At 34.4% G+C, this 26,546-nt stretch overlaps 1 protein-coding gene across 3 annotated transcripts in view; it reads right to left on the bottom strand.

Annotated features, from left to right (window-relative positions):
• SPAG16 (sperm associated antigen 16) overlaps window positions 1-26,546 on the bottom strand; it is a 1,128,509-nt gene that overhangs the window by 482,490 nt on the left and 619,473 nt on the right. For all 3 annotated transcript variants that reach the window (XM_037849695.1, XM_037849693.1, XM_037849694.1), the window contains exon 12: window positions 20,989-21,174. In XM_037849695.1, the coding sequence (XP_037705623.1) occupies window positions 20,989-21,174 (186 nt within the window). The remainder of the gene's footprint in view (window positions 1-20,988; window positions 21,175-26,546) is intronic.

The raw sequence follows: 26,546 nt of genomic DNA, 5'->3' as shown, positions 1-26,546 counted from the left end.
AAAAAATATATACCATGCAAATAGCAACCAAAAGAGAACTGGGGTAGATACATTGATAACAGTTAAAATAGACTAAGTAAAAAACGGTTATGAGGCATGAAGATGGTCACTATATATTGATTAAAGTCCAATTCAATAAGAAGACATAATTATAAATATATATGCAATTAACTGCATAACACCAAAATATATGAAGTAAATATTGACAGATTTAAAGGGAGAAATAGTGGGAGACTTGAATACATCACTTTCAATAATGGATAGAACATACAGACAAAAAAATTAATATGGAAATAGAAGACTTGAATGATACTATAAACCAACTAGACCTAACAAACATATATGTAACACTTTACCCAATAGCAGCAGTATATATAGTCTTCTCTGGTACAGAGGGGTCATTCTACATGATAGGTTATATGTTAGGTCACAAAATAAGTCTCAACAAAATTTTAAAACATTGAAAAAATGCAATGTATCTTCTCAGATAACAGTGGGATGAAGACAGAAAACAATAAGAGGGAGAATTGTAAAATTCACAAATATGTGGAAATCAAACAATTTTTAAACAACTAATGGATCAAATAAAAATCACAAATACAATTAGGAAATATCTTGAAGTGAATGAAAATGGAGACACAACAAACCAAATTTTATGGGATGTAGCAAAGGCAGTTCTGAGAGGGAAATTCATAGCTCTAAAGCTTATATAAAATAGAAGAAATATCTCAAAGGAGAAACATAAAATCACAAATGGAGGATCTTTAAAAGAAGAGCAAACTAAACCCAAAGTGTACAGAAGGAAAGGAAGAAGCAAAGATTAAAGTGAAGATAAATGAAATAGAGAATAAAAATAATAGAATCAACAAAACTAGAAGTTGGTTCTTTAAAAAGATCAATAAAATTGATAAACTTTAGCCAGAACTACAAAGAAAAAAAAAAAAAGAGAAATGATACAAAAAACTAAAATTAGAAATGAAAGGTGGGTCATTACTACTGACCCCACAGAAATAAAAGGCATATTGTGGATTAATCTATAAACACTGTACACCAAAAATTAGGTAATCCAAATGAAACGAATTATTGGAAAACACAAACTACCTGCACTAACTCGAGAAGAAACAGAAGACCTCAACAGACCAATAACAAGTGAAGAGATTGAATCAGTAATCAAAATCTCCTAATAATGAAAAGCCCAGGACCAGGTGGCTTCAATCATGAATTTTACCAAACATTCCTGCTCAAACTATTCCAAAAAAGTTAAGAGGAGGGAACACTTCCTGTCTTATTCTATGAGGCTAAAGCTATATAAAAGTTCTACAAAAAAAGAAAATTATAAAGCAATATTTCTTATGAATATAGATGTAAAAAAACTCAACAAAATACTAACAAACCGAATCCAATATGATCAAATGGGATTTATCCCAGGCATGCAAGAAAATCAACCAATATAATATACCATACTTACGGAACTAAGAAAAATACCACATGATCATCTCAATTCACACAGAAATGCATTCAACAAAAGCCAGCACCTCTTCCTGTAAAAAACACTCAGATACAAATAGGAAACTTCCTTAAGATGATAAAAGGCATATGTAGAAAACCCCACAGAAACATCATACTTAATGGTGAAAGACTAAAACCTTTCCCTTTAAAATCAGGAAAAGACAAGGATGCCCACAGTCACCACTGTTGTTCAACATTGTACTGTAAGTTCTAGCTAGAGCAATTACATAAGAGAGAGAAATAAAAGGCATTCTAATTGAAAAGGAAGAAGTAAAAATTTCTCTATTTCTAGAGTACATGATTCTATATTCAGAAAACCCCGAAAAATCTAAAACAAAGGTACAGGAACAATTATTGTATGAATTCACTGATATTAAATTATTATAATAATCAAATTCATGAAGTAATATAACTGGAATACAGGTCATCAGGGGTAACCAAGGGCCAAGGCTGAGGAAAGGAATGGAGAGTGAATGCTTAATTGCTATAAAGTTTCATTTTTGGGTGATTGAAAAGTTTTCTGGTGATGGTGGCACAACACTGTAAATGTAATGAACACCAATGAATTATATATTTGAATGTGTTTGGAGGGGGATATTTTAGGTTGTGTATATGTTACCAGAATAAAAATTTTAAAAAAAGGACTATATAATGCAGTGAACCTTAATGTAAACTATGGACTATAGTTAATATTATAATTATAATTAAGTCTTTTATTAATTATAACAAAAGTACCATAGTAAGACAATGTGATAATAATTGGTAAAACTGTGTAGGGGTGGGTGGTTTTATATGGGAACTCTATATTTTCTGCATGATTTTTTTCTATACGTACATCTTCTCCAAATAAATAAACAAATTAAAATGGCAAAAAGATAGTAAATAAATGAACAAGTTAAAATAGCAAAAAAGAAGATAGCAGTAAACTCTGAACACAAAGTTTAAAAAAGTGCTTTGATTTCTTTAGTTCAGATTCAGTATGACTATTAGAAGTTAAGTTCAAGGGAACCCTAATTCAGAAGATAATGGAATAAAAGAGTTGTATGGGTTCATTTATTTAGTTCAGACATGGCAGGATATATACCTCTCCAAAGGAGAGACTGATTGTGAAGAACTAAATCACTCATAAAGTATGGAATTACTATAACTGATACATATGAATGTAAAAAGTAGTATTTATTTTGAAAATGGGAACTGATTTGTCAATAGATTCTAAGGTAAAAATGTGAGGCAGAGGATTAATAATATGTCTCTAGTTAAACTTTAGGGGCCACACTATAGTATTTTTAAAGAGAAAGAAGAAACAGACAATCCACTCCCCATGGGAGATTACAGTATGGTGGAAGAGATAGAACAGATAAAGAGAATTACAGCAGAAACACAAAAACATTATGAGTCCACTACATGGCGCCAGTAGTTCCCACCCAGCAGCCTGTCTGGGAACAAATTACCCATAAAAGTGAGGGCTAGATTACCCAACAGAAAGATCAAACATGTGCCTAAGGCATCAACAAAAGCAGCTGCACCAAACTTGGGTAAGGGATAAAGGGCGAAGAGGAAAATTAAATGAATTAGATAGCAAGAAAGAAAATTTTCAAATGAATTTAGTATTCCAAATTATAAATAGATTAACAGCAAAGGGATCTGTTGGGGATGAATCATATCCTCAATCAAAGGCATCTTCAGGTCCCAACTCCTGATCCTGTGGGTGTGAATCCACTTGGAAATAGGACTTTTGAAAAAAAAAAAAAAAAAAAAAAAGGGAATTGGACAGAAAAGAAGCCACTGGAAGCAGCAAGAAGATGAAAGTCAATAGAACCCAGAAGGGAAAGGAGAAGATGCCACCATGAGCATTGTCATGTGACAGAAAAGCCAAGGACCAAGGATCATCAGCAGCCAGCCTCAGAATGCCAGTCTTTGGGAGAAAGCATCACCTTGCTGACACCTTAATTGTGGACTTCTCCTAGCCTCAAAATCATGAGCCAGTAAGTCCCCATTGTTTAAGCCAACCCATTGTGTGATATTTGTTTTATCATCTGGTAAACTCATATAGGATCTTCACGGAAAAATAAAATTTTGATGGGATTTCTTATAACATGTTTTGTTACTAATTTTCATTTTTAAAATTTTAAATGCAAAATTTTATTAGTGTTTAAGGCCTTCAAAATTCATAATGTAATCCTAATAATGATAAAGAAAATAAGAAAGAAAAGTGTGACCTTCATGAACTCAGGTTAGCCAGGAAGGCTTCCTAGAAGGGGTAGTCTTTAACATATATTTAGAGAAAAAAGAAGCATAGGATTCTTGGAAAAGAATCTAGAGTAAATTTGATTCTGAGGAATTTCATGAAAAAAGGTGGGGATAAATAAGACACTAGTGAGAGTCAGGAGGGAAAACTGCAGAAATAACTAGAAAAGGAATATGGCAAGTTACTGAAGGCCAGGAAAGGTAGGCTGAAGTGTTTCCAGATTAAAAAAGAAAATAGGATTGGCAAGACAAAGGAAAGAGAATAGCTAAATCAATTTTGAAAAAGAAGAAGAAAAAAAAAAAAAACTAGAGGACTCACACTACTTGACTTTGGCTTACTATATAGGTACAGTAATCAAGACTGTATAGTATTGGTGTAGGAATAGACATAGATCAATAAAACACAATAGAGAACCCAGAAACAGACCACATAAGCATAGCTAAAGGATATTTTATTTTCTCCATTGAATTGCTTTTAGATTGTCTCAGCAATAAGGGTTTTTGTTTGTTTGTTTGTTTTTACTTATAAATCTTCAACAATTTGTATTGGAATAATTGGAAATTCATAAGCAAAAAAAAAAATCCTCTGCCTAAAGCTCACATCTTGTTTAAAAGTTAACTCACAAAAGATCATAGATCTAAATGTAAAATGCAATACTATTAACTATTAGAAGAAAACAGAGAAAATCTTCATGACATAGGGTTAGGCAAAGTTACAATAGACATGACACTAAAGGCATGATTCATAAAAGAAAAAATCAATAAATTAAACTTCTTAAAAATTGAAAATTTTGCTATGTAAGACAGATTATCCTCTTTACAGATAGGAAGAAATACTTGCAAATCAACTCTTGGACAAAGGGCTTGTGTTCATATTATACAAAGAACTTTCAACAGAAACTCAACAGTAAGAAAACAATCTTATTAGAAACTAGGCCAAAAACCTGAACATATATTTCACCAAAGAAGATATGGAGTTGCAAAATAAGTCTATGATAAGATGGTCAACATTATTAGGCATTAGGGAAATGTTAATGAAAACTGTGATGAGATATCATTACACACCTGTTAGAATGGTAAAATAAAAAAAAAAAATACTGACAGTACCACTGATACTACCAAATGCTGAAGATGTGGAGAAACTAGATTTCACATATATTGCCTATGAGACTATAAAAATAGTACAGCTTGACAGTTTCTTATAAAGTTAAACATACACTTACTATACTACCCAGCCATTGCACTCTTGAGCAAGTATCTTAAAGAAATTAAGGTTTATGTTTACACAAAAACCTGTACATGAATGTTCACAGCAGCTTCATTTATAATATCCCTACACTGGAAATGAGTTAAGTGTCCTTCAAAGGATGAATAAACTGTGGTACATCCATATGATGGAATATTACTGAGCATTAAAAAAAGTTTAAACCATTGATGGACACAACAATTGAATGAATCTGAAGAACATTATGCTGAATAAAAAAAGCCAGTCTTAAAAGGTCGCATAACGTATGATTCTATTTATATAACACTCTTGAAAAAACAAAATTATAGTAAGGAACACAGATGAGTGGTTGCTAAGGGCTAGGGCAGGAGGAAATGTAAGATGATTAAGGGGTAGCATGAACAAATTTCTTTATGGTGACAGAACAGTCTCTTTCCTGATTATAGTTGGTTGCCTCAGTTATTCTAATCTAAATATGTGATAAAATGTCATACAAAACTATGTACCAGAAAACAAAAAGTGCATATAAAAACTGGCCAAATCCAATTAAGGTCTGTGCTTGAGTTAATATCATACCCATGTCAATTTCTTTTGACAATGTACAATGATTATTGAGGTATTATCATTAGGGAAAGTTGGATGAATGGCACATGGGAATTCCCTTTACCATTTTATAATTTCTTGGGAGTATTAAATTATTTCAAAACAAAAAGTTATCTAGAAAGTAATAGGGTCTATATAAAGTTTATTGAGCAGAGAAGCACAGATAGCCTAAAAATGCCCCAGTAATCTATTTGTAAAAAACAAGACTAGAAGTTACACCGCATTTAATCCTAGGAATGATGTTAAAATCCAAAGAAGGATTGAGTCTACTCTATTTACAGTCGCAAGAGGGTAACTGTAACAGGACTAAGGGGTTATAGAACAGGGTGAATAGTTTGCAAAACATTTGTCATTATTCTTCTGTCTTAGTTTCCCAGCTGCTATAGAACTACTACAAAATGGGTTGGCTTAAACAATGGGAATTTATTAGCTCATGGTTTTGAGGCTAGGAAAAGTCCCAAATCAAAGGCATCAGCAGGGTGATACATTGGCTGCTGGTGATCCTTGGGGTTTCTTGGCTTGTGTCCCTGCCTCATGTCATATGGCAGTGTCCTCTCCATTTTCTTCTGGATTCCATTGACTTCCATATTATGTTGAGTTCTGCTTCTGGTTCCCCATAGTTTTCTCTGAATATGTCTGAATTTCTTCTTCTTACAAAGGAACCCAGTAGTCAGCTTAAGTCCTCCTTCACTCATTTGGGCCCCACCTTAACTAAAGTAAGCTCTTCTAGAAATCCTATTTACAGTGGGTTCATACCCACCAGAATGCAGATTAAGAACATGTGTTCTGAGAGGTACATAATTTAACCTTCCACAAATCTCCCTATATGATTTTTCTTGGTTAGTCACCTCCCATGGTCTAGGCCATGTGAGTAGCTTTGTTCAATGGGACAACAGCAAGCAGAAACTTAAAAGTTCTTGCATACTGGGTCTACTCTCTTTTGCTGTTGAACCCTTTCTGCCACCACATGAAGAAGTTCAGTCAATCCTGCTGGAAGATGATACACCATATGAAGAGTGGCTTCAGCTGTCCCAGCTATCCCAGATGAGGCTTCAAACACATGCTTGAGGCCATCCTAGACCACCAAGCCTCAGGCAAGACAGTCTAGACCAGAAGAACCATCTAGCCAATACTCTGAAAGAAAATAACACAAATCATTGATGGGTTTGATGGTGGGAAGATACAGTTCTCTTCTTATTGCTTCTGTTTTCTCCATGAAATTAATATCCTGGTCATCAGTTCAGAGGAAGAAGGAGTAGACAAAGTATTAGAGATTTAAAGATAGATGAGAAAAGATATGAAATAGTAATCTCAAATGGAACAAAATTAATTGACAGAGGAAATGTAGTAGGATCCAATTTGTGAGGTGTGGCTACAGATATAAAGCAAGACCAGTCAGCAAGGCTGTATCATTTTTATTCTAGCAATGTTCAGCTGGCCAGGTGTGGATACAGAGTAAGCAGATAATTTGGTTTAATCAGATTTGGGGTAAGTGTAGAGGAAGAGAGGGGCAAGGGTTTTGAAAATGTGTGGGAATGAGAGATCACTGCAATGGATATTGGAATCCACCCCAGGTAAGAAGAGGGAAGTACACACAGAAGAGGGGTGAATAAGGGGGGAAAAAAGTGGTTGAGAAAATGAATTGCCCATTCCAGTGGAATCAAAGAATTGTTGGAGTGGGTGGTACTAGAGTATACAGGCTGGATTGAGAAGAGATGATGCTCATAGTGTAGGAAAACCTAAATCACGATTTTGGAAGTCTTTGGAGGTAAGGGATGAAAGAACTAGTAGGCCAGAGCATTGGATGAATTCTCTGCTTGGATCTTGATGCTGCAATCAATGAAGACAACAAGTCAAGAGCTAAATTATTCAAAATATTAGGGGGTTGAACAGGATGTCAATATAGGACCATAAAATGGGAGGCTGGCTAATGTTACAGTCTCAAAACATATGCATCTAAGAAGCTGTGTTTTGGGGAACGGACAGGAAAAATAGTCTAGAAGTAAAAGTGAAGAGTAAGGAGGGAATATCAATCATTAATTTATGTTTATGTAAATAATACATGCTTATTAGTTTCCCAGTATGTTCCAAGCTCTGTTTTGGATACTGGAAAAATATTAGAGAAGAAGGTGTCCAAGTCCAGAGGTAAGTGAAGTTTGTGTTTTTCCAGAACAATTTTAACTTTACCATTTAACATATACAAATTAATATATGATAGGTGTATGCAAAATTGTAATAATAAACTGGATGTATGCACTTCAACGACAGTGTCTACATGCTTAATATTCATTAGAAGTTGTAAATTTATTGAGGAGGATTGTGGGGTTGGGAGTTACAGGATCCATTATCCTCAAAGGATAGCCAGTTTAAGCAAGAATATGCATATATTCAGAGAATAAATTGAGGATATAGAACACTTGCTGATAACAAACATTGAATTCTAAAGCATACAGTAGAAGGGAGATCAGAGCAGAGAGAGAGATGGAATCTACATGGAATATAATGGCTGGCTTTTTGGTGGTGACCCAGATAAACAAGCTGTTAGTTCTGATGGGATTAATCCCAATGGCCTCTTAGGGGAAGGTGAACAATAGTTCCAGTTTTGGATTGGGCTCTTTGGTAGTTTGTAGTAGTAAGGCTGTGCATGTGGATAGTAGGCCATGATAATTCAGACAATGAACAATTAATTTATTGTTGGAGAAATCACCGAAAGCCTCAAGTCTAACATGTTGTAACCCACTTAGAAAGGAGTGAGGAGGAAATGAGACTGCATATAGTAAAAACATGTTTGTTAATTAACAATTCTATTTGTGTTAGAGATTTATAACTCATAATGAATATTAAGCAGGCAGGCACTATCTTTGGGATGCAGACATCTAATTTATTAGTATAGTTTTGCATATAACTATCATATATTAGTTCATATATGTAAAATAGTAAAGTTAAATTTTTTCTGGAGATACTGGCATTAATATTCTCTAAAAATTGCATTTAATTTGTCACATAATAGCTATAGAAATATAAAATGAAAAAAAAATCACTAAAAATTGGAAGCATCAGATGGTTTTATAAACCTGTCAGAAAGCTGGAGTAGAGCTAATCAAGGAAAAAAAATAGCCAAATGTCCACTTTCTTTTATAGTATTTGTGGCTTTTATACCAAGCTACTATGTTTCTAGGCTGAAATACTGTACCTCTTAAAATGAATATTTAGATAATTGCTATGTATTTACAACAGTAAATTTGAGAACTAAATTTGTGGGTAAAAATTGTACTTTAACATGTATTCAGAAAATAATACATATAATAACTATTATTAACTCATTCTAAATCATCAAGATTAATTTTTTCATGTCTGCATTGCTTAGCATACAGAAAAATTATAGTTGGATACCTTTGAATCTCTCTGTATACTTAAGAAATCATGTAATTAAGGAAGGCATTTTACTAGCCTGAGGTCAAAACATTTTAAACATAAGCAGGATGGGATACAACTTTTCTTAGTATGATTATTTCTGTTTTCACTGAATAGCGTTTTCGACTGTTTTTTGCTAATGCATGTTATTCTAAAATTCATCATTTCTTTCTTACTAAAAAGAAAAACAAACTCACATCATAACCCCATCCAAACTGAAATAGGGTCCTCACAGGAAAGTTCACTCTGCATGCCAAAACTGCTTTAAACTATCTTACTTGGTGGTTGATATGTGACAGGTACTACAGGCTACTAATAAAACCCAAATACCAATTAAAAAAATCATCACTGGAAAGATTAGAAGACTAAGCACTATTTTTAATGTCCACTTCACTGGTGGATTTTTACTCCTAAGGTTTAAGTTCTTTCCAATAGTAGAGAATTAGGATGGTCTCACACACTCAGAAAGCCAGTCTCTCTCAATGGAACTCATTTTGCATTTCTAAAAGTAAGGAATTAATCTTTTGATCAATATCCTAGTCAGGGAGCTTGTCTAATGATTTATATGACATGGATAACCAGTGACACCTTCCTCTATAATGTGAGTGACCTAAGGCCAGGGGCTTTGTCTGTCTCATTCAGTGTTGTATATCCCCAGCTCCAGGGATATGTTTTGGCACACAGTTTGGTAAATATTGAATAATTGAATGAACAATCAATTTCTAAGTAAGAGAAGCAAGTTTTAGTAATTCTGCAGTCAAATCTAGCAAACAATTTAAGAAACCATGGGCCAAACCAGAAGAGATGACTTTTCTGGAAGGTGAAATCCTGCTAGAGATAGTGCTTTCTGCAGGCCCTATTCTAGGTTTTGAGGTGGTTCAAATATCAGGCCAGAGGATAAACATTCAGTGTTCCTTGACCGAGGATGTTTGGGTCTATTTCTTCCCAGGACACATGTTAACAAGCTACAATCTCATTGATACTTGTTAGAATTGTCCACAAACCCAAGCTACTTTGAGGTAACATTATTCAAAATTTCTATGGAACTTACATTTCTTGATGTTTTATTCAAGAAAACAAACTTATTTTTATTATGTAAAGAAAGACAGAGAGTGTTTCTTGTCTAACAACACAGTTTTGTATAAGGAAATATTTAGTTTAATTCCACTTAATTTTTTATTGTTTGCTATTTTTATATCAACTACTTTAGTTCTTTTATTTTGATTTGATGTACTTGGACATTCAGTTCATTTCAGTTATAATTGAATCAAATCTCAGAATTTTCTTTAAATAAAAACCATTTTAACAATTCCAAGAGGCATGATTATACTTAGTGTCTACTGTCTCAAATAGTTTTGAGACAAGGTGGCTTTTAAAGTCATAGAAAAATAAATACATGAAATAACATTTAGATTAGATCATATGTAAAAGATTTAAGATAGTCAAATAGTTCTATTTCACTCTAAAATTAATTTTTGACTGAACATTTAAACACTGTGTTAATACTAACATTTGTATATACACACACATATCCAATTAAACCTAAAATATAAAGACGTGATTTTTTAGCTTTTACTTTATGTGTACCATGGCTACACATCATTTTATTTCAATGTATATTTATATACATTGAATTAATTAATTAATTAATTAATTGTATATATTAATGAATAAATACAATGAAACTCTTTTATTTATTGACACTGAACAGGACCAAGACTCATCTGTTGACCAGATTATTTTTGTTGGGGGCAGGAAAGAGGTATTGCATTTTCTAATATGTTAAGTGTTTGCTCTCATTGGTGGCAATACAGCAAGAATATGTCATATTATAAAATACATATATTCAGCTTTGGACTATTATAGTTCCATCTAAACTCATTCAAATTATGTCTGATATATAGTTTACCTGGTTTCTGAGATAACAAACAGAAAGTATAACTTGTTTAGCACAAGTTAGATACAAATGATATGCCTCATTCATATGAGATAGTATATGGCGTATACATTTATAGCACTAAATGTTAAAATTTTATTGACATCTATCTTTCTATTTATTGATCCATATACAAGGATATAAAAGAAGGTTCACATTATGTTTACTGCAGTGAATACTTGTTCAAGGTATTTTTAACCCCTACACGTCATATTGGTTGTGAGAGTTTCTCAATTATTTTTTTCCTGAAATAACTTTTATTATAATGCCAGGTTTTCAAATTAATCACCCTAAAGTACCAACATGCTGATGAATTCTTCATCTGGAAATGCATCCGCTTTCTTTTTTTCACATTCAGTTATATATTTCAGCACTGTAAATAACATTCACAATGTTGTGATACCATCACCACCATTCATTACCGAAATATTTCCATCATTCCAAATAGGAACCCTGCATATTTTGAGCTTTAACTTCCCATTCCCCATTCCCACCTCATCACCTGGTAGCCTATATTCTAGATTCTGGCTCTATGAGTTTGCTTATTCTAATTATTTCAAATCAGTGAGATCATATAATATTTTTCCTTTTGTATCTGGCTTATTTCACTCAATATGATGTCTTCAAGGTTCATTCATGCTGTCACATGTATCCAGTCTTCTTTCCTTTTTATGGCTGAATAATATTCTGTAACTTTGTAAATAAAATCTGAGTTTTAGCTTTAATATATTTTTCTTCATAAAACAGACATTTATTTAATAGTGCTTATTAATTATGCACTCTTTTTGGGGTGGGAATGATAGTGAAAATATGATATGCTACATTTTTGTTCCATTTTTTTTTCATTTTTTGTGCTTATCTATATGCATATCTTCAATAATACTTAGCTGTCATTTTAAGCCTATTTTTAAAGGAGGAACTATTCATTTTAATATAAATGAAAATCCAAAAAGATGTGATGATTAACTATCATAATAAAATAGGATAAACTGATAAAAAGAGGTCAATTTAAGTATCTTACAATTTCTTAAAATGTAACATTATTACATTTCAAGTGTTACTTGGACAACCTATTAATACATACTTTGGACTTCTGAGGCATAAGAAGGCAAACTGAGAGTCCTTACAATAAAAAACAGGCATTAACATATCAGTAATCCATGCCCTGAGTCTAAATACTTCTTTATGTTTTAAAAGCATTACTATTATATTACCCTTCATTTCCAATATAACCAACTGTGCAAAGTGAATGATAAAAATATGAAAAAATTATAAACTGAATGCTTTATATTACAAATACTAAACTCCATTTTTTATAACTTGTTTGGTGCTATTCTATTATTACTGGTTTTATAATAAATAGATAATTCCCATTTTAGTGACCATCTTGGTGCATTTTTTGTGCAGAAGTACATATCACTAAATAATGTATCACCAAACAGAACCCTAATATTTCACATTTCCTTTGTCTGATTCTATTTGTTCCGTTTACCTATAGCCATTTGTTTCTCTCATCTCATCCAGCCCAAGGGTTGTGATTGGCCAATGAATTACTAAATTAGGAAGGAAGTGATACGAGTGGAAAGGAGGGAACATTCAGTTTTCTTCATGTTAGGTGAACAATGAGAAGGCAGTCCTAATTCTGCTGCTGTTTCTGGAATTTCAGTTGATGCATATTTTCTGGAAAAGTTCATATTAGTCCTCCAGTTAAAAGCAGAATGTGCCTTTTGCCCTTCAGGTATTTGAAAATGCAACAGCTCATTTGTTTTCTCCCACACCACAAACAATACTGCAGCAACTCCTAACTTTATTTTCCAAATCCTTCCAGAATAACCACAATTCTCATCACCTTCACTATTTCCTTGATGTCTGGATCATTGCAATAGCTTCCCAGCTGGTCTTCCTACTTTTACCCTTGTTCCCAACTACTATCTCAGCATCCTGTATGACAGATTTTGTGACTCTTACACTCAAAACACTCCAGTAGTTTCTCATCTCATCGAGAATAAAGGTCAAAATCATGGAAATGGGCTACAAGGCCCTACAATGTTTTAAATGCATACACCCTCTATTAGTCAGGGTTCTGTAGGGAAACAGAACCAACAGGAAATATCTGTAACTAGTATGAGATTTGATAAAGGTGTCTCACGCAACCGTGGGGACGCAGGAGTCCAAATTCCATAGAGAAGGCTGAGAGCTGGCACTTGATGAAGGTCTTCGATGAATTCCCCAGGACAGGCTGGCTGGCCAAAGTAGAGATGAAAGTTCTCTCTTCTGTTCGCTGAAGCTATCACCTCCCCCTTAAAAGCCTTCTGTTGATTAGATTAAATGTTTTGTACTACAATAGGCACTTCCTTTGGCCAAATGCAGATTTAATTAGCCACAGATGCAATCAATGTACTGATTATTTAAGTCCATGATTTGTCCTTGCAACAACAGGTAGGCCAGGGCTTGCTTGACCAGTCAGCTGGGCACCATCACCTGGCCAAGTTGACACATGACCTAACCACCACATGCCCACATAAGTCCCCTACCTCTAACTTTCACTCACTTGTTCACTACACTCCAATCTTACTGGTCTCCTCAATCACATGAAGGTTGCTACCACCATAAGGGAGCTCCTTGCTCAGAAGACCCTGGAATGTTCTTCTCCAAGATATCCACTAGACTTGCTGCCTCACCCTCAGGTCTTCATCCAAATGTTAACATCATAGTGAAACTTTCCCTGACCATTCTGTTTAAAGTTGCAATCCTTTCCAATGCCCACAATTCTTTTCTACCTTTGATGTTTTATTTTTTCTCTATAAATCTTACAACCTCTAAACACTATCCATTATAATGACATTCTGCTCCCAATAGAATTCTACCAACATGACGATAGGGTTTTTGCCTATTTGGTTCATTGCTATAGCTTAGCAACTAGACAATACATGGAAAAATTGTAAGTGCTCAGTGCTTATTTTTTAAATAAATAAACAGACAGACAGATGATGAGGTCAACCATATGGAAGTTACTATTTATATTCCATCAGCTTGACTGCAGTCAGCAATGTTGATGCTCATCAGGAAATATAGTCAATGCTACTATCAACTTAAGAGTCTCAGCATGTGTGCTGGTTTGAATCTATTATGTCCCCCACAAAAGCCATGTTCTTTAATGTGATCTTGTGGGGCAGATGTATTTGTCTTTTGATTAGGGTGGAAGCTCTTGATTGAGTGTTTCCATGGAGATGTGACTCACCCAACTGTGGATGAGAATTTTGATTAAATTATTTTCATGGAAGTGTGGATCCCACCCATTCAGGGTGGGTCTTGATTAGTTGAATGGAGTACTTAAGAGAACTCAAGAGCCAACACAGCTGCAGATGCTTGGAGACGCCTGGAGATGCAGACAGAAGGATGTTGCTAAGCTAAGAGATGAAGCCCAGAGTTTGTCACAGAGAAGCTAAGAGACGACCCCCAGATGCTTAGAGACAAATGCCCTGGGAGAAAGAAGCATGGATTTGCTGTAGCTGAGAAAGAGCAGTGAAGACAGAAGCCCAGAAACGTTTTTGAGAAAACCATTTTTGAAACAACCCAGGAGCAAAGGACCAGCAGATGCCAGCCGTATGCCTTCGCAGCTGACAGAGGAGTTCTGGACATCATCGGCTGTTCTTCAGTGAAGTTATCCTCTTGTTGATACCTTCATTTGAACACTTTTATGGACTTAGAACTATAAATCTGTGACCTAATAAATCCCCTTTATAAAAGCCAATCCATTTCTGATATTTTACATAACAGCAGCTTTAGCAAACCAGAACAGTGTGTTTTATTGTATAAAAGAAATTATCATTATTAAATTGGTATTCCACAAGTGGAGAGCCTAATATATTATAGCTGTATAATTTATACCCACTTTTACAATAACAGTCATGAAAACTAATCATTCAGCCTATGGGTATAACTACCAGCAAGTAGGGCTTCACAGGCCCCAACAGTATCACAGCAGACGTAAAGCATGGGAAGTGAGAAAAGAGTAAGGGAAGAAAAAGTAGAGAGAGTTGAACAGTAATGTATTATATTAGCACAGAATTTTCATTACTACCTGTTTTGGTTTCCTAGGCTGCTCAAACAAATGGCATGAAATAGGTTGGCTTAAACAATGGGAATTTATTAGCTTACAGTTTTGAGGCTAAAAGAAAGCCCAAATCATGGGCCATTAAGGCAATGCTTTCTTGCCAAAAACTGGCATTCTGGGGCTGGATGCCATCGATCCTTAGCTCTTCTGTCACATGGCAAGCACATGGTAGTGTTCCTTGGTCTGTCTGGGTTTTATTGGTTTCAGTTTCTTACTTCCTGTGGCTTTCTCTCTGTCTGAATTTCATTCTCCTTATAAAGGACTCCAGTTATAAGCCTAAAACCCATCCTGATTAGGCTAGCCTACACCTTCTTAACTGGAGTAACCTCATCAAAAGGTCCTACTTCCAATGGTTTCACATCCACAAGAATGGATTATTTAAGAACATGCTTACCTGGGGGTACATATAGCTTCAAACCACCCCACTACTTCACCCAAATAATTGTGCAGACATTGCAGATTTGGTCTTAGGTAACTTATTAAAATGTCAGGAGGGAAAATTCTGTCACCTGAAAAATATTCCTAGGTGCCTTTATTGGATAGGGCAGGCTTAAGAGCTATAATAAATTAACTAGAAACATAATATCTTTAACAAAATAGTTTATTTCCTTACTGCTGAAGAGTACAGAGAATGTCCCAACTGGAAGTATGAAATGGGGGTGGGTTTACTTTGAGCAGGGTATTTTAGTTTCCTGGGCTGTTTAAAGCAGACACCATGAAATGGTTTGGCTTGAACAATGGGAATTTATTAACTTACAATTTTGAGACTGAGAAAATGTCCAAATCAAGGCTTCATGAAAGTGATGCTTTCTTCCCAAAGCCTAACTGCAGGAGATCCTTGACTCCTCTGCCCTGTGGCCAGGAACATGGCCATCTCTGCTGCTCCTTCACTTCTCTTCTGGGTTTTGTTACTTTCAGTTTCTTGCTTCTGTGGTTTTCTTTCTCTCTATATATATTCATTCCATTTATAAAGGACTCCAGTAAGAGGATTGAGACCTATTCTGAATAAGGTGGGTCACACTTTAACTGTAGTAGCCTCATCAAGAGGTCCTACTTACAATGGGTTTACACCCACAGGAATGGATTAACTTTAAGAACATATTTTTCTGGGGTACATATGGCTTCAAACTACCACATAGGGTAAGAGCTACTCTGTCATTTTCAATAATTGGCTTCTAAGATTACTCTAGTCATTGCCATTCATATTCCATCCCATCATAAGGGGGAAAAATGGAGGTGAAACATATCATATCAACTGATATTCTATTGTAGAGAACTTAAGTGACATGGTCACACCTAACTAAAAGGGAGGCTGAGAAATCCATTTAGATAGACAACAATGTGACCAACTGATATGAAAGAAAAAAAATGGATTTGGATGAACAGCTAGGAGTCTCTGCCACAGATTGCCCTTTTGTCCACTAAATATCTGTGCTCACCTTTCTTGCACATAGACAGTGTTCACTGACCCCCTAAGGGAGACAACACAATTCAGTCACTGTATGTATTGCATGTAACTTACAGTTCAGGATCTCAGGATGATTTGTAATCTACTCTCTTAGTTTCAGAGGTGTTTCTTGTCTGGTGACCAAAAACAACCACAACAAAAACAAATTTTCTGCTCTGCTAGTCCCACCTACCATAAATACAATGTACAGTGGTGAAGCATGGACAGAACAACTACAATATAAATTCCAATATAGGAAATTGAAAAAAAAAAAAATGGAAGCATATAGCATCCTAAGCAGGCATCACAAGGTACTCTGTCATGGCGGTAAAGAGAAGTTCCTTGATTGGGCCATGGTTCTCTCCCTGGGACAAGCTCCTTTGCCCACTGACTTTTGAGACCTCTGTCTTTGTTTCATGGCAGATTCTTCTTTGTCTATTATCCTCTATGCCACATCTGAAGTGGTGGCTGTGGTCTGTGCCTTCCTTGAAAACTCTATAGCACTCAAAGTCCACTTCCTTTGGATGCAAGCTTGAGATCCTGAGGGTTCTTTTACAGGTCTAAGAGTTAGGGGTTTATTAAGGCTAAGCTCATGGTTTTCTTGGTAATTACATTTTTTCAGAAACTTAGTAAATTCCTACCATATTTTCTTCCAGTTAATTCAATGTGGCATTAATCACAAAAGTATATTTCTAAGTATACTTATTAAGTCTACTTTATTTTTCTCACTCAACTTAATCTTGAGGGCATCTGAATTAATACTTTTGGAGATAATGACAGCAGCCTTTTCTACCTCTTTTGGGGGTCAAGAAGCTGTTGTCTTTACAAGTCCTGCTGTTGCCCACCATCTTTGGTTACAAACCACTCAATTCTTGCCTGCATAATACTTTGTTAAAAGTAGCTGGGGAAGCCATACTCCAATGCCTCCTCAAGCTACAAGCTAAGCAAACATATGGTTTGCCCTCTAAATATTTGGGTGACTGCGTAGTATAGATGTTCAGCCAAATGGCCAATTACTTTGGAAGGATAGGAGCCAAGAGTCAGCCAGACTACCCAACCTGAAATTAGAAATTGCAAATGCATTGCATATTCTCTGATTTCTTTAAAGTTGTTGTGGTTTTTTAATTGCTTGTAATCTCATTTCAGGGCAGTGATGGAGTCTTAGAATGGCCTTATGTCTATAATGCAGCTTAACACAGTGTTAAGGCATTTCAAGAATACCTATTGATTAATCTTACATACAAATGCCTCTTAAGAAACAAACATAATTTGTATAGCCAACAGATCAATTAAGTTACAGTTTGTTTGAAATGTGACTGGGACAGGATGAGCACTTTTTTCATATGGTTTGTTGATTCACTCTTCATTCAACTAACCTGCCCTCTGCCAAGCACTCTGTGCGTTGGTAACAATGGTGTGTGTGTGTGTGTGTGTGTGTGTGTGTGTGTGTGTGTTCAAGTGTGTATGTGTATTTTAGGACTGATTTTTAGATAATATATTTGAAACTTGAAAACTAAGGTAGAAATAAATGATCACTAACTGAAACATATAAATTTCCACTTTTTGTATATAATCATTCAGAAGACCATCAAATCTTCAAAGAATGCTTGTGAAGTGTAGACTCATCCCAACTATGAGTACCACAGATATTCTTATTAGCACCTAATAAATGTGGCTCTTGATGTTGAATGTTTGCATTTATTTTACTTCCAACTGGACCAATTTTCTAGTGAAGATCTAACCAGAGGGCCTCATCAGGTAATGTTCAATCCTGAAACAGTTGAAAGGCTAAGATTATGATATCCACTAAAAGATATTCAAGACTAAGTTAGGAACTCAAAGGGAAGGTTGGAAGCTAAAGGAGGAGAATATATTCTCAAGTCAGGATAAAAGCATATGACCCAGCATAGAAAAACTTCTACCATCATCCATCTTACCAAATTAATAACCTCTCCCCTTAAGTCACTTAGTTCAAATAACCTATGAAAATTTAAAACAAGATACTAGCTTTCGACACATCTACAAAATATTGATCCATGAATAATCATAAATTACAGCTGAATGCTTTGATTAGGGTTGAGTGCTTTGACTGTTTTTCTCTAGCCACAACAGAAACAATTTCTTAGTTCATATTTCTCAATATTTTTCTACTACCTCCACTTCAAAACTGACATTAACTTTTTGTCCTTGGTAATGAAGGTGAGCTCTTGACATTTATGGGAAGTTTGAAATTTAAAGGATTTGGCATTAATCACATGTGATTTTGATATATTATATCAATATCTGCTAGCTATCTATGGGAAGGCAGTTGCAGTATTTGGGTATCAAGGTCATGGGGTAATATCTTTTGAAATCATTCTAAGTAAGTGTAACTATTGGGAATCAGTTTTTTTTATCACAGTTTAAGCACTTTGGGAATGGTCAAGACATTTAAAGATATACCATATTTTAGAATGGGCCATAGTCTTCTGTTAGGATCCTCATCAAAGATGATAAAAATTAAAATTAGATACTAATGTTAAAATTTTAGGTAATCTATTTTAACTACCTAGGACACATGGTCACAGAATAGAAAAATATAATAAATTAAGAATTCCATATCATCGATAATTCCAAGTAAGTGAATATTATCCATCTGAGAATTAAAACATACATATGAAAATGTCACTATTTCAATTAGGAAGAGTTCTAAAATATTTTACTCAGAGTCATTTTTTTCATTCAGTGTATGCCAAACATTTTTAGCTGTATCTTTATAACTCATGTGAATTTTGATATTAATCCATTAATGCACTGTATCTTTCAAGTTCTGGTCATGAGACAGAACTTGACACTATCATTTTAACAGAGAAAATTCAATATATAGGATTAATCACTAGGTGTAAATTTCTTAACTAGGCAATTGAAAAGGACAGAAAAAAAGAACATTAAGGTATCATAAAGAAAGCAATGTGAGAAGCTACCACCCCTAGGACTGAGGGAACAAAAGGAATAGGCTAGAATTATTAAAGCTTAGTACCTTGAAGAGGGGGTCTGTCGAGTTAAAACTCAACTCTCTGAGGAGGAGGTGCTTGTCAACTGGTTTTGGTGTTCCTGAGCGTGGAAGAGGGGCCTTGCAGAGCTGGGAACCCAGACCTCTGAGGAGGTGGTGCCTATCAGCCGGGGCTAATGAACTTGATGGGGGCATGATGTGGCTGTTTGTTTCTGCAAGTGCTGGAAGAATGCCAAGTGGATTCAGCTGCTCTCGTGAGATGTCACTGCTGTTTCTGAGGTGAAGAATTGTTGGAGTGGTGCTCCCTGGAAGAAGTCCACAACAAGCCCACAAGAAGCAAGTCTCTTTATCCTCCAGCCTTACAGTTTCCTGATAACATTCCTTATTGACAGGGCCTGCAGAGTCACCTGGCACAGCAGAATTGTGGTTTGCTCCAACATCACAAAAGCAGAGTGTAGGAGGATGATTTTATTTCCGAGAGACAATAGCCTAACAACTAGCATATGTCCTCAGAAGATAATCAAATCGGGCTTAGGACTTAGCATGCTTTTCACTAAATCCTTGTAGAAAATCTAGTGATTTTTTGTGAGCACCTACGTCCCCCCCTCTTCTAAATATGTTAACCCTGGTTTAAGGAAGAACAGAAAAATTGTCAAGGGACCTGGTCTTACACATGATCCACAAATCGAGAGTGTCCACCTTGAAAACAAATTCATCTTTTTCTTACAAAATATATTCCAGTGATTGTGACAATTATTTTCCTAAATTTTCAGGCATCATTGTTACTCATATTAGAGATCTGGACATTGTTATCAGAACCTTGATGCATAATCATCATCCCTTAGGTGAAGCAATCAGCATATTCAATAGTAGCTAAATTTATCTCTTTGTATCCTATTTATATCGCTAACAGGATGAAATAATCATCCCAAAATATTTTGATGACAGGAATTGTGATACTGAAACAAAATGGATTTGTTTACAGTATCCAAGTCTACAGCCACATGATACTGTATAGGATTTTATGTATAATAAATTGCATTACTCCTTGCAATTTGTGAGTTTCCAAGAAACATATAATTAGGGAAAGTGTAGTAACATATTCAAATTAATCGCAAAGCAAATAATTATTTCTTATTCAGGTCTATTAAACTGTTAATTCTATAGTACAGAGAGGAAGGGCAAACTAAAATTCTATCTTTTTAAAATAAGTATTTGTTTCTATTGGGCTTAAAACAGACTCCCAATGAAGCAATTCTAATCTTATTACACAGACTTGATTTTGAGACTGATATTTTTAAAAAAATCACTATATCAACATAGATTAATGGAGTTATAAATGGATTTTTCAGATTATTTAAGTAGCTCTCTCTAATCTTATCAATGCACAGTTTCTTATTAATGATTATCCATTCAAGGATAAAAACAAAAAATAAAACAACTTAGCCCATATATATTTATCAACAGAGAGGCTCAATGATGTTAAAGTATTTCTTACCTATGAACATCCCAGATTTTGCTGGTAGAATCCAGTGAGGAAGAAGCCACAAAATCACCACAGGAGTGCCACGTGCAGGACCATACTGCATGGCTGTGTCCTTCAAAGGTCAAAAGGCACTTGGCTTTAGATAGGTCCCATAGTTTCACTGTAGTGTCACCACTTGAAGTAGCCAATTTATTACCACTATTTTCAAAAACATAAAAAGATAATTTGTTAAAAATTAATGCTTTTTTAATGAATGTCTGCATTCTGTGAGTAATTAATGTGTACAGAAGAACACACACATATGAGTTATTGCTACTTTTACTGGCATGTCTAATTCCTAAATCCTGTTATCATATTTATAGCTAAACAAATAGACACTTTCTTGGATTATTTAGTAATTCAAATTGACAAGAGAAACTGCTGTTGTGCATGACTTCCACGTTAATTGCTTAAAAGGGTATGTTTTAGCATGTGTTGGGCTCAGGGCTGTGTTAGACTTTGTTGATGATGTGCCCTTAGAGTGATTAAAATTTAGACATGGGCTAAGACAATTTCTAAAACATAATACCATATAAAACAGTAGGTCAGCATTGTTTATGTTTGGATTAATTAAATGCTCCATAAGTGCAATTGGGATGATGCAGGAAGAAAGGAATAAGGAATTAGGTAGCTTTTGAAGTGTTGAGCAATTGAGGATGAGTCATTGGATTTGCCGTTTAGGTCATTAGCAGATGTTTAAAATACACAGGCTTTCAACTGTGGACACAAAAGCCAGTTTAAGAAATGACTGGTTGTCAATGACCTGAGCAGAAATAGACCTAAATTTCTTGTTTGTTTGTTTGTTTGTTTTGCTGAAGTGTCAACTGCAAGAAAATTTTACTGACATCATCCTTTCTATATCCTTCCACATTGCCTGCTCCTCTTATGTGTTTCCTATGAGTTTCCTTAGAAACCTTCTCTCCCAGAATTGTAATGAACTACTTTTTTGCCCTCCTGTCTTGCCATGCTGTTTCTTGATTGAGAACTGTTTCTTCTATTTTTACAGTATCAATCATTAGGTAAATGCTTCTAGAATAAATAAATATATAAATCAATGAAGTTATTCCAGAAATGAAGAAGAAATGGTGACCAGTATTTCTTAAGAGAGGGAATGGCAGAATCAAGACAGGTGTTGTGTTTGACTGTTTGTTTATTTTGCTTGTTGTTAAGCAGCCACTGGAGAGGGAGAGCTTGAAGATGCTACAAAGAAAGTGGATTATGGAGTGAGGATATTCTAAAGTTAGAAAAGGATTTCTATTTTATTTTTCAAATTAGCACAGTTGAAAAGATTATCATATGACAAGTAGTCCTTATCCAAGAGAAAGACATCAAAAACTGCCCTTTGTTTTACAGTTACTGTTTATTTGTTCATGCCAGCCACTCAAAATTTTCCTTTTAAGATTAAAGACTGAACATATACATTTTTCTAAAATATCAACGCAAACACAAATATCAAAAATAAAAATTTAGACATTTGTCTTCCTCAAATCTATCTTTCTGAGGGACTAGCATGCTATTATGAGCAAAAGTCTTGGTCTAGGGACTTCAGCCTACGGCTGAAAATCCCTTTCATAACATTTTATAGGCTTCTCTTGCTTTAAACCATTTGCCAGAAGAATCAAAGATCACAATTGGATAATTACAACTGGAGTGAATTAGTATTATTTCTTTATAAGTGATATAAACTGATATTTAGTCAACAGTAAATATAAACAATAATCTCATAATATCTTTTTCTTTTTTTGAATTTTATTGTGGTAACATATATATGTATAAACATAAAGTTTGCCATTTTAACCATTTTTAAGTATACAATTCCATGACATTAATTACATTCACAATGTTGTACAGCTATCACCATTATGCATTTCCAATTTTTTTTCCATCATCCCAAACAGAAATTCTGTACCCATTAAGCAATAATTCCCCATACTGCCCTCCCAGCCCCTGGTAACCTCTAATCTACTCTCTGTCCCTAAGAATTTGCCTATTTTAGATGTTTCATGTAAGGGGTATTATATAATACTTGTCTTTTGTGTCTGGTTTATTTCACTTAGCATAATGTTTCAAAGTTTTTCATGTTATACCATCTACCAGAACTTTGCTCTTTTTATGGCTGAAAAATAATATTTCCTTATGTGTATATGTCACATTTTGTTTATCCATTCATCTGTTGATGGAGACTTGGGTTATTTCTGCCTTTTGCCTATTGTGAATAATACTGCTGTTAACATTGTTGTGCAAGTATCTGAATCCCTGTTTTCAATTCTTTTGGTTATATACCTAGGAGTGGAATTGTCAAATCATATGGCATACTATATATAAGTTTCTGAGGAAACACCAAACTGTTTCCCACAGTGGGTACACCATTTTACATTCCCAGCTGCAATATATGATGGCTCCAATTTCTCCACATGCTTACCAAGACGTCTTATTGTCCTTTCTTGTTATAATAGTTGGTATGAAGTGGTATCTCATTGTGGTTTTGATTTGCATTTCCCTAGTGACTAATGATGCTGAGCATCTTCTCATGTGCTTATTGACCATCCATATTTTGTCTTTGGAGAAATGCCTATTCAAGTCCTTTGCCCATTTTTTAATTGGGTTATTTTTCTTTTTGTTGTTGTGTTGTAGTTCTCTATAGATTAAGGATATTAATCCCTTATCAGATACATGATTTGTTGACTATTTCCTTTCATTCGATAAGTGTCTTTTCACTTTCTTGAGAGTGTTCTTTAATGCACAAAAGTTTTAATGTTGATGAAGTCCAACTTATCTATTTTTTTTTCTTTTGTTGCTTGTGCTTTTGGTTTCATATCCAGGAATTTTTGTTTACCAAATCCTAAATCATGAAGATTTACCCTGCTTTTTTATAAGAATTTAATGGTTTTAGTTCTGATATTTACGTTATTGATCCATCTTGAGCTAATATTTATATATGATTAGAGTGGGGGGGGCCAATTTCATTTTTTCACATGTAGAAATCCAGTTGCTCAGAACAGTTTGTTGAAGATACTATTATTCACCACTGAACAGACTTCACACCCTTGTTGAAATTCAGTTGACCATAGGCATATGGGTTTATTTGCCTTGGGTAGTATTTACATCTTAACAATATTAAATGTTCCAATCCATGAACATGAGATGTATTTTCATTTACATAAGTTTTCTTTAATATCTTTCAGCAACATTTTGTAGTTTTTGGTGTACAAGTCTTTGAGGTTAAATTATTTCTAGGTATTTTCTTTTAAAGGCTATTATAAATGGAATTGTTTCCATTCTTTGGATTTTCAATTTTGCATTGTCAATTGCAGGCATATAGAAACAGAGCTCATTATTGTGTTTTGATCTTGTACTCTGCAACTTTGCAGAACTGGTTTATCAGCTTTAATAGTTTTTTTGAGGATTCTTTTGGAGTTTCTTTATAGGACCATGACATCTGCAAATAGAGACAGATTTATTTCTTCCTTTCCAAATTATGAAATGCCTTTTATTTCTTTTTCTTGCCTAATTGCTCTGTCTAGAACTTCCAGTACAATGTTGAAAAGCAATGGTGAAAGCAAACATTGAACTATTGTTCCTGAGCTTATGGGGTAAAGCTTTAAATCTTTCACCATCTCATTCTAATATAGTGTAACTGTACTGTAAAGAGATTATAACTATAATGTTGAAAAATTTCAAAATCATAAACATATGTAAAATTATGTTTCAAAAAAAACAGTTTGAAATACGGAAAGCCATATACTTCTGCTTCATAAGAAAATAAAGGACCTCTCCTAAGGCTGAAGGAGAGAAAGAGAATGAGAGAGAGAGAATGGTGAGCTCAGATCCAAAAGGGTTTCCCTGGTCACTATGACAGTACAAGAAGCAAAATGTGAAACACCTACATTAAGCCAAAACCTTTGAAAAGAGCAAAAGTGGATCTAGGTTGTTAGCATGCAGAATAAATCATTACAATTTAGGCCTTCAGCATTCCACAGACAAAATTCAACCACATAATATGACTTGTGGCTCTGACTTTATTGTATCCCACCAGGTATTCTAATCCTATTTATTGAATAGAAATCTTCCTCAATAATTTGAAATGTCACCTTCATCATAAACTAAATTTCTGTTGGTATTTGGGTCTATTTCTAGACTTCTTGTTTAAGTTAATCAAAGTTTCTGCTACTTATAGCCACACTATTATTGTGTGATATTTTCTATATATACACACACAGATACATACATACATACATGCACATATATATTTATTTTTTAGAGCAGTTTAGGTTTACAGAAAATTGAACAGGAAGTACACAGTTCCCATATACCCCATTTTGGGTTGAACTGTGTCCCCTAAAACAATATGTTCTAGTTATAACCCTCAGTCCTCTGAACATGACCTTATTTGGAAATCAGATCTTTGTAGATGTTGTTAGTTTGGGACACACTGGATGAGGGCACGCCTTAATCCAATATGATTGATGTCCTTACAAGAAGAGGAGAATTGGACATGGACAGAATTTAGGGGAAATACCATCAGAAGAAATAAGCAAAGACTGGAAGTCCAAGGACTGCTGGCAACCCACCAGAAGCTAGAAAGAGGCAAGAAACTGAGACATAAATTTCTGTTGCTTTAAGCCATCAAAAACAAAAATCAAATCAACCAAGTAAGGGCTTATAAAAAGTTGCCTAACAAACATTAAGAAATAAAAAGCTACAACTAAGAGTGAGATAATAAAATTAAGAAAGACTTGCACTCTGAAGGACTACAGTTGTTGTAGTTACAAGATATATAATATATTTGTGTATGAAATGTGTAAAGAATTAATAGGTGAAATAAAAATCATCAAGCAACAAGAGGCTATAAAAATAAATAATCAGATCTTAAATAAAATAGACAGTTTAGAAATAAAAAAGAAATTATAACAATTTAAATTAGAACTGGAAGGGGTAAAAAGCATATTAGACACCTCAAAAGGGAGAGTAAATTAATTAGAAACTAAATCATAAAAAAAGTTAATAATAATACTAGAGATAGATAGACCAGGAAATGGGACCCAAGTATAGAAGTTAAGAAACAGGGAAGAGAGAATGAAAAAAAAAATTTAATGTTTATCTAATCAGAATCCCAGAAGAGTATGGAAATAAAGGTAAGCATGAAACACTCAAAGAATTCAAGGTTGGGAATTTACAGAAACTGGAAAATTCAAGATCTAAAATGACAGAATCAGGCAGGAAAATGTATACCAAACAAGATAAACAAAAGGAAATCTACACCAAGATACATTTCAATGAAACTGCAAAGTATCATAGGAAACAATAATAATAATTAGAAAAAGAGGAAGGGCAAAAGGAAAAAAAAAATATGTTCCAGAAGCTACACTAAACACACACACACACAGACACACACACACATATATGTTTAATCCTCACAACCATCCTATAAGATGGGTGCCAGTATCTCCCAGTCATTCGAATAACTTCACAGAGATGGTGTGTGGCAGAGATGAAATTTCTACAGAGTTCAAGAACAAGGGCAAATAAAG

This window comes from Choloepus didactylus, chromosome 9 (genome assembly GCF_015220235.1).
Source record: "Choloepus didactylus isolate mChoDid1 chromosome 9, mChoDid1.pri, whole genome shotgun sequence".
NCBI lineage: Eukaryota > Metazoa > Chordata > Mammalia > Pilosa > Megalonychidae > Choloepus > Choloepus didactylus.
Note: the sequence above shows the minus strand (reverse complement) of the source record. Positions and strands in the feature narration are given on the sequence as shown.